The sequence below is a fragment of the Clarias gariepinus genome, chromosome 13 (genome assembly GCF_024256425.1).
Source record: "Clarias gariepinus isolate MV-2021 ecotype Netherlands chromosome 13, CGAR_prim_01v2, whole genome shotgun sequence".
Lineage (NCBI taxonomy): Eukaryota > Metazoa > Chordata > Actinopteri > Siluriformes > Clariidae > Clarias > Clarias gariepinus.
Genome location: NC_071112.1, coordinates 24865149 through 24879011, shown reverse-complemented (window position 1 = coordinate 24879011; position 13863 = coordinate 24865149). Strand labels below are relative to the sequence as shown.

The window sequence follows — 13863 nt, the reverse complement described above, 5'->3', positions numbered from 1 at the left end:
ATGCAAAATGCCATATTACATCAGATAAAGTTTGTATATAAATGGGCCATGGTTATTTTTAGATACAACATATAACACAGGATTTTCAGTGGAATCCATGTTACAGAGTTAACTTAAATGAACGACGCTTCATTGCGTAATGCAATAAGTTTGCGCACCCACCTCAGGCTGGATGGCACAGAAACGCCCTCTACTCGCTGCTTGTTATTGATCAGAGCCCCTGTCAGTCATAGAGGGGGCGGAGCCTCCGGCCCCTATATCCCTTTAAGGTCAGCTTGAGTTTCAGTTCGCATCCTCAGTATTGTGCAAGCAGACACAGAGTGCGCTTTAGGAGCATCACTGTACGGAGCGCAGAGGTGGTCCATAGAGTTACAAGTTTGAGCAGACACATTGAAACAAAGCTGATTTGACTCATACAGGATTTTAATTCGGATCGGGAACACCTGGCACATTGTTCCGCCACTTATTCGCTGGGAATTTTATGAAAAAACTCGTGTTATTAGAGGTGCAGAGGTTACTCCGTGTCACTTCTACCTGATTTCTTTCCGACAGCTGTGCTTTCCGCGTGCGGGGCTCGTGTCGGGATGCGCACTGACAGTGTTTTGGCTTTGTTGAACTTGTGCGTGCTGCTGCGTGCGTCCGCGGCTCAAGCGTGTGCGCCGTGCTCGCAGCGCGCGTGCCCACCGCTCCCCGCACATGGCTGTGAGGAGGGGCGCGTGCTGGCGCGAGACCCGTGCGGCTGCTGCGATCAGTGCGCGCGGTTAGAGATGGAGCTGTGCGGTGGGGAGAGCTGGGAGCTGGGCTACTGCGCCCCGGGGCTCACCTGCAGCGCTCTCACCCGCACCGGGGCAGTTACCGTTCCCGACACAGGAGTGTGCAAAGGTGAGTGTTAATCACTTGCACGTGCCTTGTGAACTTGACGCAGAAGTGCTGTTTCTTTTCTTTTCTTTTTTTTTTTTACACTTGTGACGTCACAACGGCATGTAGAAAGAAGCCCAAAGGCTTAAGATAAAACTTTATCAATCCCGTATATATAGTAATAAATAAAATTACATAAAAAAATAAGTTCACAACCTAGATATAAGGTAGACAAAAGTAGAATGCAGCAACTGGTAGTAATAAGAATAGCAGAAACCAGATTCTGATGTAGAATTGTGATGAGTAATAGTGCACATGATATTGCATATGATATTAATTGATATTGCATATTGACACATTTGTCAGACGCTCTTATCTAGAGCGACTTACATTTTATCTCATTGTACACATCAGCAGTTAAGGATTAAGGGCCTTTCTCAAGGGCCCAACAGTGGTAATTTGGTGGTGCTGGGGTGTGAACCTGTGTGTGAACCTGGGACCCTATTTTTGCCCTGCACATGATATTATTAATTGATATTATGTATGATTTTAATTAATATTACGTATAATATTAATTGATATTGGACATCTAGATTGCAAATGATCTTGTTAGTTCATATTGCAAATTATATTGTTAATTTATATTGCACATGATAATACAGATGATATTAATTAATGTCACATGACATTGCTAATTGATATTCCACATGATATTGTTAATTGATGTTGCATCAAATTGTTAATTGATATTGCATTAATATTACAATTTTACACCCCTGAGGGACAAAACATTTTCATTTTGCAATTCCTTTCTATTTTTCCTTATTTGTTAAAACTGTGTTTTACTTATCATTAATGCAAAATGTGTTCATATGATTGTGCTCATATGTGGCTAGGTTATTACTGCATACAGCCGTATCTGTACTGAATAAGAGAATAAGAATAATGTTTTGTTTCCAAATTGACAAGCAAAGAACAATGCAATCTGACTGGCCTGCTGTAATAAGTTAACTGAAGCCATGATGTCAGAAACTCACATGTCAAACTTGCTTTTATCTTAAATCTCTGATATTGGTGTTGCAGACTAAAATAAAAAATGTAATGCTACCATTGGCATCCACGAAAGAAGAAACACACACACACACACACACACACACACACACACACACACACACACACACACCTAAATCCTAATTTAAACCTTGGAGAATACAATTTCTGCCTTGGCCTGGACTTCCTCCCACCATAACCAAAAGGATTGCTCAGGACACAGGAACACAATCTTGAGGGAAAGCAGTGGTGAGACCCTCCCAGAAGGTCCCAGAGCTAAATGACCATTGCACGGCACTATTCAGGGGGGTCTGGTAGGGTTCCAACTCTTTGTCCTCAGGGACAGGCTCTGTGATTGAGCTGTATGTACAAGGGGAAGGGTAAAGGTCAATCGTGACTCGGACCTGGCTTGCCTTTGGCACATTAGCTGCTTTGATTTTAGTCTTAGAGTTAATGACTTTTGTGATTGAAGTAAGAGAGGCAATGAGGATTCTGGATTAACCCACTTTGCCTCAACAAACTCTTACCTGTCTCTCTGATCGGGCAATTCATATAATAAAAAGTCTGATGTAGCTGTCTATTTCTAAGGTTTTTACTGTATGTGTGTGAGGGGTGCGGTCCTTAACAGGAAATAACCACCCCTAACTCCAGAATATATAGGTTTAAATTAGTTCTGTAAAATCTTAAAGTCTGATGAGAAAGCTTGATGAGGTGGATAATCATCATCCTTTTTCTGATTGCAAGCAGCTGAAGTAAAATCATGCTAATGCATTATGCATGGAAAAATCCATTATGCATTAATTATCTCACTTGAGCTCCTTGAATAAATTGCAGTAGGTGAGTTCTATTCTGTTGATGAGTTAAAGAAATGAATAGAGACTTTACCTGTAGAGAGACCTGACTCTTTTATGCATGTGATTCATTTCAATATACTCAGTGCATTTTACTATAATTATAAGACTCAAGAGCGGCTTAATGTTTAATAGCAAGGTATATTGCATGGTGGCACAGTGGAGAGTGTTGCTGCCTCACACTTCCAGGGTCTTTTGTTTGAGCCTAAACTTCCTACTATTGTCTTTTTGGCATTTCTGTGCATTCTCTCCCTGTGCATATATGTTTTTTTCATCTTCCAAAATCATGCCGCAAAGTAAATTGAGTAAAGCTTGGATTTACACTGTATGGTATTTGGCCTGATTTTGCCACGAGAACACATAGTAAGGGATAATCTTCAGTTAGGAGTTGTGTCTGATGTTCTTAGAATGCGGATGGGGAGTGAAGTGGGTTCTTAGGAGTGGTTGATGTAGTGCAGTTGCAGCCAAAGACATCAGGTGACAAAGTTTGAAGAACAACCCCTTATTTGTCATCTTTACATTACAACAAAATTCTTTTCTTTGCACAATACCAGCTCTTTAGGAAGTTGGGGTCAGAGGGCAGGGTCAGGCATGATACATCAGAGAGAGGCATTACTCAAAGGCCCATCAGTAGCAGCCAGTGTTGGGACTTGAACCCCGACCTTCTGATAAAATTTTGATTAAAAACTTACCGCTGCCGTAAAACTTGTCTAAAATCTACCAAGAGGAGGATATAGTGTACTGATTACACAGAATTCAGGAAACAGCTCCAGTTGCAGTCAGTTGTTTTTATATAGTTGTGATAAACATGAATACCAATGTCATGACAATATTGCGCTTTGAGTGAATCACATCTGTTATAGACGAAAACCTAAAAACAGGGTTTTCTGTAGCCAATCAGTTTCACTAGTTTTAAGTTGAGAGGTCTTGGGCCTTCCAAATTTTGGGACTTTCAGCATTACTGAATTAATAATCTAAGTGACCCTGCGTTGATTTCACAAGACTTAAATTAAATCCGAATTCTCAAATTTTTTGGGTGTTTTCTTCTCGTAAGGATGTATGTTGCATAATCATTGTTCACAGGGTGCCAATCCATCGCGGAGCACATACACATACACACACACCACAGGCAATTTGGGGACGTTAATTAGCTTAATCTGCATGTCTTTGGACTGTGGAAGGAAATTACTCGGAGGAAACCCACCAAGCACGGGGAGAACATGCAAACTCCATGTACAAAGACCTCAAGGTGAGAATTGAACCCAGAGGCACCATGCAGTTGAACCCAGGTCCACCATGCAGCCTGCAATGCCATTCATGTTCATAATAAGTGTATGTAAATTGCTGACTGCAACTAAACAAGCCCAGTAGTGGCAAATAAAACATACGGAATTCCAATAGAAAAGAGCAGTTTGATGGCAGCGGATAGAATGTCTCTATAATACATCATTGCAATCATATCATGTTAGGACAAAACATACCGTGACATTGAAAGAAATAGGGTATGAGTTACATCTTCACCATATGTGACTTGGGCATGTGCCATTAGCCAAAAAAATAAAACCAATATTTATAACAGAGTTTGTTCAATGTTGCATAATGTCCAAACATGGAAACCTAACCAAGTACTCATATATAGTACTAAAATATTGTAGCAGAGACAGTGTAGACTACTGGCAATAGTTCAGCAACTCTTCTTTTTCACAACAGCTTCTGTAGCAGATCCTCTGTTGCAGCTTAGCCAATCACATGCGTTTATGCGTTTATGTAAATTATTTAGCTGGAGGCAGATCATCAGGCCAGAGAGATCTGGAGAGGTCAGCAAGGGAAGATTTGAATACAACAGAATGTTTAAAGGTGAATAGCCAGAGACATGTGCATCTATTCCCTCCCACTTCAAGTTCACACCAGATGTGAGTAGATGTGTGCACTGGGAAAAAAAAACAGTTGCAAGAGCACAAGAGTGAACGGTTTTAGTTCAATACAGGCACTCAGATATGAAACATGTGGAATAAATAAAGGCCATGTTGATTAACTAAGACGTGTTCAAATTGCCAACAGTTACTGACTCATTTAGCACATTCATTTATTCATTCATCATGAAAATAACCTTTAACCTGTAGATTTGATATTGAAAACAAACTTTAGTGGTTTTGAATTGAGTTCGGTAGAGTACAACTCTATTTGAGAGGCTGTGGTGCTTGTCAGAAGTTGTGAAACATACATAATCAGTAATCAGTTTGATTTGTTTTATTTATTGCCATAAACTTATCCTTAAATGGTAACCGTTATCACAATTTGGTCATTTTACCCTCCAGCCCTTTAAATTTTTTAAGCAACTGGGCCTTCACCAACGTGGTTAGGTACCCCTCTTATCAAAACAATTAACATGAAATACTTTTTATTAACATCACTTTGTCAAGACCCTCAACCCTAAGCTCCAACTCGTAACGAAACATTTACCATACTTTCCCTTTCCCTATTTCATTGAGTTAGCAAACATTAAAGGGTCAGTTCCTTCTGGTAATTAGAAGTGCCTGTCCAGTCCATTTTAAACCCGCGTTATCTCGTTTCAAATGCTTCCTCTTTAGTAATCCTATCCGTGCAATGCCTGGCCTCTGGGGTCAACTGCTTCATCTCAGGACCTCTATGCCAAGACATGAAGTCTCCAAGACCCACTGGGTAGAAGTGCACATTCAGTTCTAACTTATGACCGAGTTTCCACAAATACCAAAGGAAAGGTGTGGTTGGCATTCAGGAGGAAATCTCTGTGATCACACTTTACATTGCTGCCCCTATCCTGAGGGCAGTATAAATGAGCAAAACCTATATTTATGATGTCCAGGTTTAATCAACAGCTAGTATTTCCATTCCAAAACCTAACTTACATGAAGAAAACCAATAGCACTTGGCAATTCCAAACAGCCAGGGCTTTGTGACATCCCCGCTATAACTGAAAAAAATATCCAAATGTTCTCGTAAGGCATGTCCGGATGGAAAAGTGTTGGAGGCACGGATCATTTTAAGGTGACAGGAAGCAAGAATGAAGGTTCTGGGGAGGCCAGTTGAGGGTTAGATTGAAAAGCCTGCTTATGCTCAGGCTGCTAACCTGTCCGTCTGAAAGAGCCGCAGTCTTCTGCTCAACATACACACATTTATCCACAGGTTAGTTTTAGAGCCAGATGTGTAAATATAAGTCCCAAAGGCATGGCTGTGTACTGCTTTCAGCCCATGAATTGATTTCTTTAACACTCAAGGTTTGCCGTTTTAAGTTTGGTTGGTTTTTTTTGCATGTTTAGTAAGGGCAGAACTTCAGGGCACCATTCCATGATTTACTCTATTTTGCTTTAGGAAATACTTTCAGAACCACTTTAAAAGCTGTAAATAAGGTTTCATATTTGCATGTGTGTACTCAAGGTCTAAGCTGATTAATTCTGTACAAAGTTTGTTTGTCTAAATGGAACTTAATTTTTTCACTATGTTTTCTGATTATTTTGATGATGATCATAAATTATGATTTATATAATTAACTAAGAAGAGTCTCAGAAAACAGTTGAAACTTTTCTCAACTATTTAGTATTTCTCTAACATTTATCTGGAAGTTGGAAAAGAAATCCAGTTGGACTGAGAATCTTTACAGACTTCTCTAACATTTCATCAAATACTGTATATGTATGTATACGCAACTAACGTGACTTAGCAAGATATGAACAACTTAACAATGAGACACCTTCACATCTTCCCAAGGGTGAAGCACAGTCAGGAAAGGGTCCTGAACAGTCATCCATGCTAGCAGTTCTCTGATAAGGGGCTTTTGGCCAGCTAGATCTCCTAGTAGCACTACCCTTAGTGTAACTGAAAGGACATGTGACACACCATACTTAGGTGGAACAATCCTCTCCACAATGGAAGGTACAGCAAAACATCAAAGTCTGAGCCTAAACATGGAGCGGTGTTCAGCACAAACCCAGTGGGAAAGCTAAATCTGATGTGAAGCCAAATGGCGAGCGACATTCACCAAGAGGAGATATTGAAGTTCTCTGTAGAGCAAGAGGAGGGAACCACATCCTCCACAAGGCCAGAGGGCAGCAACGACCTCTGCACATCAAGAGGGAGAGATGATGTTCTCTGTGTAGCAAAGAGGTAGAGTGATGTCATCGGTTAAGTAAGACGAGGAAACATTCACAGCAGAGCAGGGAGAAAAAGGTTCATCTTCTGTGAAGCAAGGAGACTTCCTGTGGAGTAGGAAGGTGGAGCGATGCCTAAAGTGGAGCAAGCTGATAACAACATTTGAGGAAGTGCAGAAAGATGGAGTATTGGGGTAATGGCAATGGCAAGGCTGTGAACTGAAATTGTACCCCCAGCAAAGGCAAAGCTGACGTGGATTGGGCATCTTGACATATTTTGCAGAGCCCCATATTGGCCTCTGGTTTGTTTCTGGCTTGTATAGCCTCTAGCTTGGGCTGGATTGAAAAGGCTGCCCCATTGGCATATGGCTTGGGCTACTGTATGTTGGAAAGGTCGACAGGGCTTAGGTGAAGCTGTAATGCCGCTTTCAATGTTTAGTCTCACTGACCCAGCCAATGTACCTTGGTCAACATACCCGTTGAAACATAACGAAAAACAACATGCAAAACAAAAGCATACCAATGAGAACCAGAAAACAAAAACTTAAGTATGGGTGCTATGAAATAACGAGACACAAGTGAGCGAGATCAGTGACCAGTTGTTTTCCTGTCAGGGCTGATGACCGGTCTAGTTTGGTGCTTCTTTTGAGCTACTATGAATTACTAAATTTGACCAACATCCTGTACTCGAAATAGATATGAATTGGATGCAGACAGAATACAAACACTATACAGTAAAATAAGTATCTGTAATATATATATATATATAAATCCTTGCTATTCAGCCCGGGGAAAAATTGAATGTAATGAAAAATAGTTGGAAGTTGATGGATGTCCCTAGCTATGTAGAGCTCTTTCTGGTCTCATGAGCTGCCTTCAGCTACATAATGCATTAATGCATGTTATTGGATCTTCTACATATTGTAAGTCAAGCCGTTTCATGCTTAGAGACCAATAGTTATTCAGCTCCACTTGACATGCATCTGGACCATGGCCAAGAGTTGACGACTATGTTAAAAGGGTTTAGACCATATAAAAGTTATTTATGGTTTGGAAGAAGTACTGTCCCTGCTATGTTTTCTATCACCCGCAGGGTAGGTAATGTAGTACATGTAAGGTAACCCCAAAGTTCTAGACATCAGAACAAGTAGATTGCTGACATGATCCATAAGTTACAGCCTTTGTTTTTATGTTTGGTAAGGGTTTTGTTTTCGATTGCTTCAATCCATAGAAAAATTATAGCGAAAGGGAATGGTGAATGGATAGAAAGAAAGAAATAGACGGTATAATTGATGGAGAAAATGAAAAGGATACAAAAAAGTTCAAAACAGTCCATGAAGGAGATGCAACAATCTAGTTATCTGTAGCATGGGTTACAGTTGTACATCATCACAATGGATTTCTAATAAATGGTTATTACAGGGGTCAACTCTTTCACATTGTGACCTTAGACACAGGACAGCCCGTATCTGTCATTCGATTCTAACCCAGATAGAACCTTATTATAGCAAGATCACAGCATTGTTTAGAGGAAATGCTTGTTTTTACAAAGCAATTCTGTAGTATGAAAATGAATTGCACAGACACCTACAGTAAACGTGGCAACAATTTATACTGAAATGTAAATGTAAAATGTTTAAAATAGTCTGTGGTGACACCTCTGTCTTTTCCCCAGGTGTCTCAGACGCTTCCGATGCTGGTGTGGAAGACGAGCAGTGCCCTCTATCAAGTGGGTGCAACCTTGTGAGTGGGGAGTGTGTCTGTGAGTCCAAACGCTCCTGCCTCATCTCCTTTACCTACCCAAATCTGGAGGCATGTGCTGAGGGCAGGAAGACGGGTAAGGATTATTGTAATGGGGGAGCAGTTTAATGATACCTGACAGGGAGTGATTAATGGCTGGGGTGGGAAAGGTTCACATCATTGCTCATAGTAAGGAAATGTAGTTTTGCCTAAGCATGGTTTAATTCCAAGTCTAATCACGTCAGATGTTTTTTATAAAGGTGTGTAGAGGATTTTGGAATATTATGGGCAGATGTGGGGGATTAGTGTTGAAAATAGACCTCAGAGTAGTAGATTACCCAGAGCAAAATTTGGCATTGCTGGTGTACAGTACACACTGTGTAAGAGCTCTTTTGAGGGTGTTAGTTCAACTTCTCTCTCTGTGTTATGTAAATCTTTATTTCATACAAAATATTTAAGTGTCAATATGGAGAACACATAATATGAAGTTAACATACAGTAAGTCTGTAATGTTATGATTCCCAGAAGCCACACGGCATGAGAAAAGGCACAGGGACAGGCACAGGGAGAAGTTTGTGGGACCCTCAGACCCAGCCTGTGTATTCTCTGGGTGTAACCTGACCACCACAGGCTGCGAATGTGCATCCCAGAGCTGCCATCCCCATTTCACCTATGCCAACCGCAGCCAGTGCCAGCTAGCCGCAGGTAATTTGTTCCCAGATCTAATATTAACCCAATGACAAGCTTCATAAAAGCACTTTCCATACTTTTTTTGGTCTAAAACATTATGGCGCCAGGTAGTGATTATGTAATGATGATATCATCTATTACAGGATACATTTATTATGTATAGCATAATACCACCATGATATGGTAGTCAGGGTAGATCAGTGGTTAAGACATTGGACTACGATTTGGAAGGTTACCAGGTTTAAACCCCATGGCCACTGTTGGGCCCTTTTGCAAGGCCCTCAACTGCTTAGATGTACTGTATAATGAGATAAAATGTACTGTAAGTCGCTCTGGATAAGAGTGTCTGCCAAATGCCTAAATGTAAATATGGATTACAGCAAAATCCATTTTGGAAGTTTAGAAAAAAACAAGGGTTTGCCAAAGATGGAAAAGTATTAAAAACTTTAATGAGAATATTTTGTGTATGGTATCTTTGAGCCACATGGGTGGTAAAAGGCACAAATAGCTAAATATTACAGTATGTACATCTTTATGATTTTGGTCTTTTGTAAACCACTACAAAACCTACAGTATATTTTTTACATAAATTTTCATACTGGCAGCAAATTAAAACAAGGAAAGAATCAGAATTTCGTTGCACACTAAACCTTTTTAGTTACAAAGCTTTTTAAAAATCCTGATGAACATGGCCTCCGAGTGGTGCAGTGGTAAAACGCTTGCCCTATTATCCGAAGATCGCTGGTTTGATTCCCGGGTGATGCTGTAATCTCTTGCAGCCAGAGGTCTAGAGAAAGCTGATTGGCCAAGCCCCCTTAGAGGAGAGGGATGAGAGGTACTTAGTGCTCCCACATTAATCACGGCTCCACAGCGCAATAAGAGGCGTCTGATTGATGTGGTTGGCTGGCATCACGTGGTTCGGAGGAAGCATGTGATAGTCTTCGGCCCTCCCGACTGAGTGGTAGTAGTAGCCCTAATATGGGAGCCTCCTAGTGACAGGGAGGAATTGGACACGACTAAATTAGGGAGAAGATCGGGGGGAAAAAAAATCATGATGAACATTATAAACAATATGTAGGTTCAGTCCAGTACAACTAATTTGCTACTACGCTGTCGACAGTGCCTAATCACTGAAGTCCATTAATGCTGGGGAAACAGACTGCCTTACATTATCTGTGGCAGCGGCTATTTTGTGTAGACAGAAGTAGTCACTTCACTTATCACGTGATACAAAGAAGCTACTGTTTGCGTTTGTTTTATTATTTTTCTTTATATATGGTGTTTTGATATAAGTTTTTTATATGAAATGCACTGTTGCACAATAAATTTAAACATCAATTTTCAAAATGTAGTTCAATAGTATACACATTGTGCACCAAAGGAAAATAATTTCACATCGAATGAGAGACTGAAATTGGAATTCATCACATTGTGCAATTTGCGGTAAAACCTATTACAGTATATAATGTATATGAACCTCACAGTTTATATTCATTTTCATATTGGGGGCACATTGCAAACTTGGATCCAGGACTACCTTAATCGGTTTAGATTATACTTACCCCCCTGAATAACACGCATACCAAATGAGATTGAGTATGATTACAGGTGATAAGGGCTTTTTTAATAGTAACTTGTCTACATTTTGATACCATTTCAACCAACCGTCTTTGTGTTGCTCAAAAAGATCTTTACATAAAGTTTTACATCCCCACCAAAACATACTTCCTAATGTTTGATTATGTACTCAGTAGGTGTAGGCCGAAGTAGAACACATATAGCCAAAGTAAATCTCCATCTCCCAGCATGTGTGTGCCCGTGTGCCAGCGTTCAGTCATGCTTTTCAAGGCAATGGAACCAACCAATGAAACAGAAACCCTAAAAACAGAAAGAAGTGTTCCAATCTGCACAAGGCCTATTCACATACTGTCGTAGTAAGAGCCATGTGTGTATATTGGCAGGGTGGGTTCTGCTCATGCGGTCAGAAAACAGCGAGTGATTGAATGTTGGAGATGATGAGGTGATGAAGGCTCAAGCTATGGGTTTGAACACAGTCAAATCCCTTTCTTTTATAGCATTTCTGAAAGGAAACTATGCTTGAAAAGTGGAAACAGTTCTATGACATACTGAAGCTTGGCTAAGCTGCACAACATTCATTATAAGTAGCTTAGTATAAGCTCTTACTGTAAATGAATACCTGTGTGTAATGTGGATCAGAGACAAATTACAATGGACAGATTTCAGATTTGACGGAGTTACTGCAGTTTTGCAGATGTTTTTTTTTTTGCAGACATAAAGAAAGTTTTGTCTGATTCACGTATCTCTGTATCTTGATTTGTTTGGCTGTGTTTTCCGATACCAACAATCAGCTTTTTGTGCCTTTAGCTCTTTTTCTGTCGAGGATCTTAACCTGTGATGAAGAGAGAAATTGGCAGCATGCCACAATGAATTATGTAGCTTATTTAGCATTTAGTGTTAGGTTGAATATGTGAGTGACAGGCTCTTGGGTTTTATTTTTTGAAATACAAAGAAAGTTTGTTTAATAAATCTGGAATTCATTTTATTTGAGGGAGCTGCAGGGATTATGCAATGCACAAAAAGGCTAGAGCATGGCTAATAACCCCTTTTTGGTCTAAGATGAAAAGACACGAATTATAGACATAAAATTTCATTTTTCACACCAAATTTAATAATTTACATTAAGCTGTTAAAAATGACACATGGAAGAATAGAATGAAAATGCAACACTTTCTGGCCCAGAATGCAGCCTGTATTGTGAGTGACTGTAATGTCTTCTGATTACACATCATATTTTTGCTGCCATATTACAGTAATCTATATAAATAAAAGAAGGGGTTTGTCTGTAGATTTATTAAAAATTGCACTTTTAATGATATCTTTACGTTTCATACATTGGAGGACCTGAAACCAGTTTCAGAAAAAAATTTGTGTGTATGTCTGTCCGTATGTCTGTCCAGCCAGATTTTGTCACAGCATCATGCAAATCTGGCTGGACAAAATGTAATGAAACTTGGGCAGTACTTGGATATCTGTCTGAGGTTTAACCTGCACCATGAGTGAAATCCAAATGTTGAGTAAAAGCGATGTTCTGAACAGTTATGTGCTGGATTTCACAATCTACTTTAAAGTAAGCTACTAATGCGCTACTTGCTCAATGTAAACAAACACCTGCACCAATAGATATTAATTAGAAAAGCTAAACTGAATATTTTTACTGGGATTACTTGATATTTTCACAGCAGAAATAACAGCGCCGCTGTGGTATAAGTCACGCTGGATTCCTTTTTACAGTCTAATCTTTACCCGATCTCATCTGTGGTTCACTCTCGGAACAGGGATGTGTTTGGCTGACGATGAAAGAAGTACAACTTGGCGTAAACAGGGTGCAAGATACTAATTCTTTTTTTGCTTTGTATGTTAGACAGAGAGTTCTGTCGTACAGAAAGACAGGCAGACTTGCACAAGGGCTTCTGCCTGAAATGATAAAATCACAGATCACATTAAAGCGGATCAGATTATTTTTAGCTTTATCCTTTTAACTATTTCTACAAACTTTTTTCTCGTTAACGACGGTTACTTACGCTAGTAATCAACGGGGTTTGAGCCTGTAATCATTTTTCCATTTGTATGTCTTCGGAGGTGAACTTTTCTGAATTCTCAACACTTTCTACACTTCTCTACATCTTGAACAAACTTAGTGACTTTTCCAAGCTACAAATTTCTTGGAAATTACTTTTTTCAGAGATGTTCAATGGAATTGAGATTCAGACTTCTTGTCAATTGACAATATTTTCTAATAATTCATTTTTGTGTCCTTTGTGACATTATTATTCTAGGCTGCATTTTTTTGCTCAGAAATTTCTCAATCATCTTCTGACTTCATCAGGGATTGGGCATTAAGGTGCCAGTGCCAGAGTCAGGCAACTCCAGAGCCCCTTCAATGAAGGATAGTGTTCTTTTCTTAGAAAATTTCATTTTTCTTTCCATACACATAGAATTGGTGTGATTTATCTAAAAGCTCATGTCCTGTGGACATTCCCCCCCAAAATGACTGTAGCTTTTCAACATCCATTTAGATTAATATTTTTTTTTTTTTCCCTGTAAGAAGTGGAATCATCCTGGCCTTTAACCACAGAGTATGTTTTTCCAACTCAAAACTGTTACACCTCGAGCTTAAAGGTAGGCTTAGTTTGTCTTGAAGGTTGTCTGGGATCTTTCTGTACCATTTGAGCAATCCTTCTCCTCAATCATTGGTCATTTTTTCCTTTTGCACCCACGTCGCGGAATGTTGGCTACCAAGTCTCCAGTAACACCAGAAAAAGTCGCTAGATTTGTCGCTTTTTTAAGAATTGGTCGCTAGAGAGGTCTGAATACTCGCTAAATATAGCGACAAAATCGTTAAGTTGGCAACACTGTTTGGGAATTCCATTTAGCTTCAAATTTGCTAAAATATTATTTAGTTCCATGCTAGGAGAATCAAGGAAACCAGTGTCCCGTTGTAACCAGTCTTAGATCGACCTAAGGTC

The 13863-nt window shown here is 39.7% G+C and overlaps 1 protein-coding gene across 1 annotated transcript in view; it reads left to right on the top strand.

The window, feature by feature from the left end:
* The first annotated feature begins 314 nt into the window (after positions 1 to 314).
* The window catches only part of LOC128535442 (cysteine-rich motor neuron 1 protein-like), a 57479-nt gene continuing 43930 nt past the window's right edge, over positions 315 to 13863 (top strand). The window contains exons 1-3 of the mRNA XM_053509340.1: positions 315 to 882; positions 8562 to 8723; positions 9152 to 9331. Of these exons, the coding sequence (XP_053365315.1) occupies positions 585 to 882; positions 8562 to 8723; positions 9152 to 9331 (640 nt within the window). The 5' untranslated portion in view covers positions 315 to 584. The remainder of the gene's footprint in view (positions 883 to 8561; positions 8724 to 9151; positions 9332 to 13863) is intronic.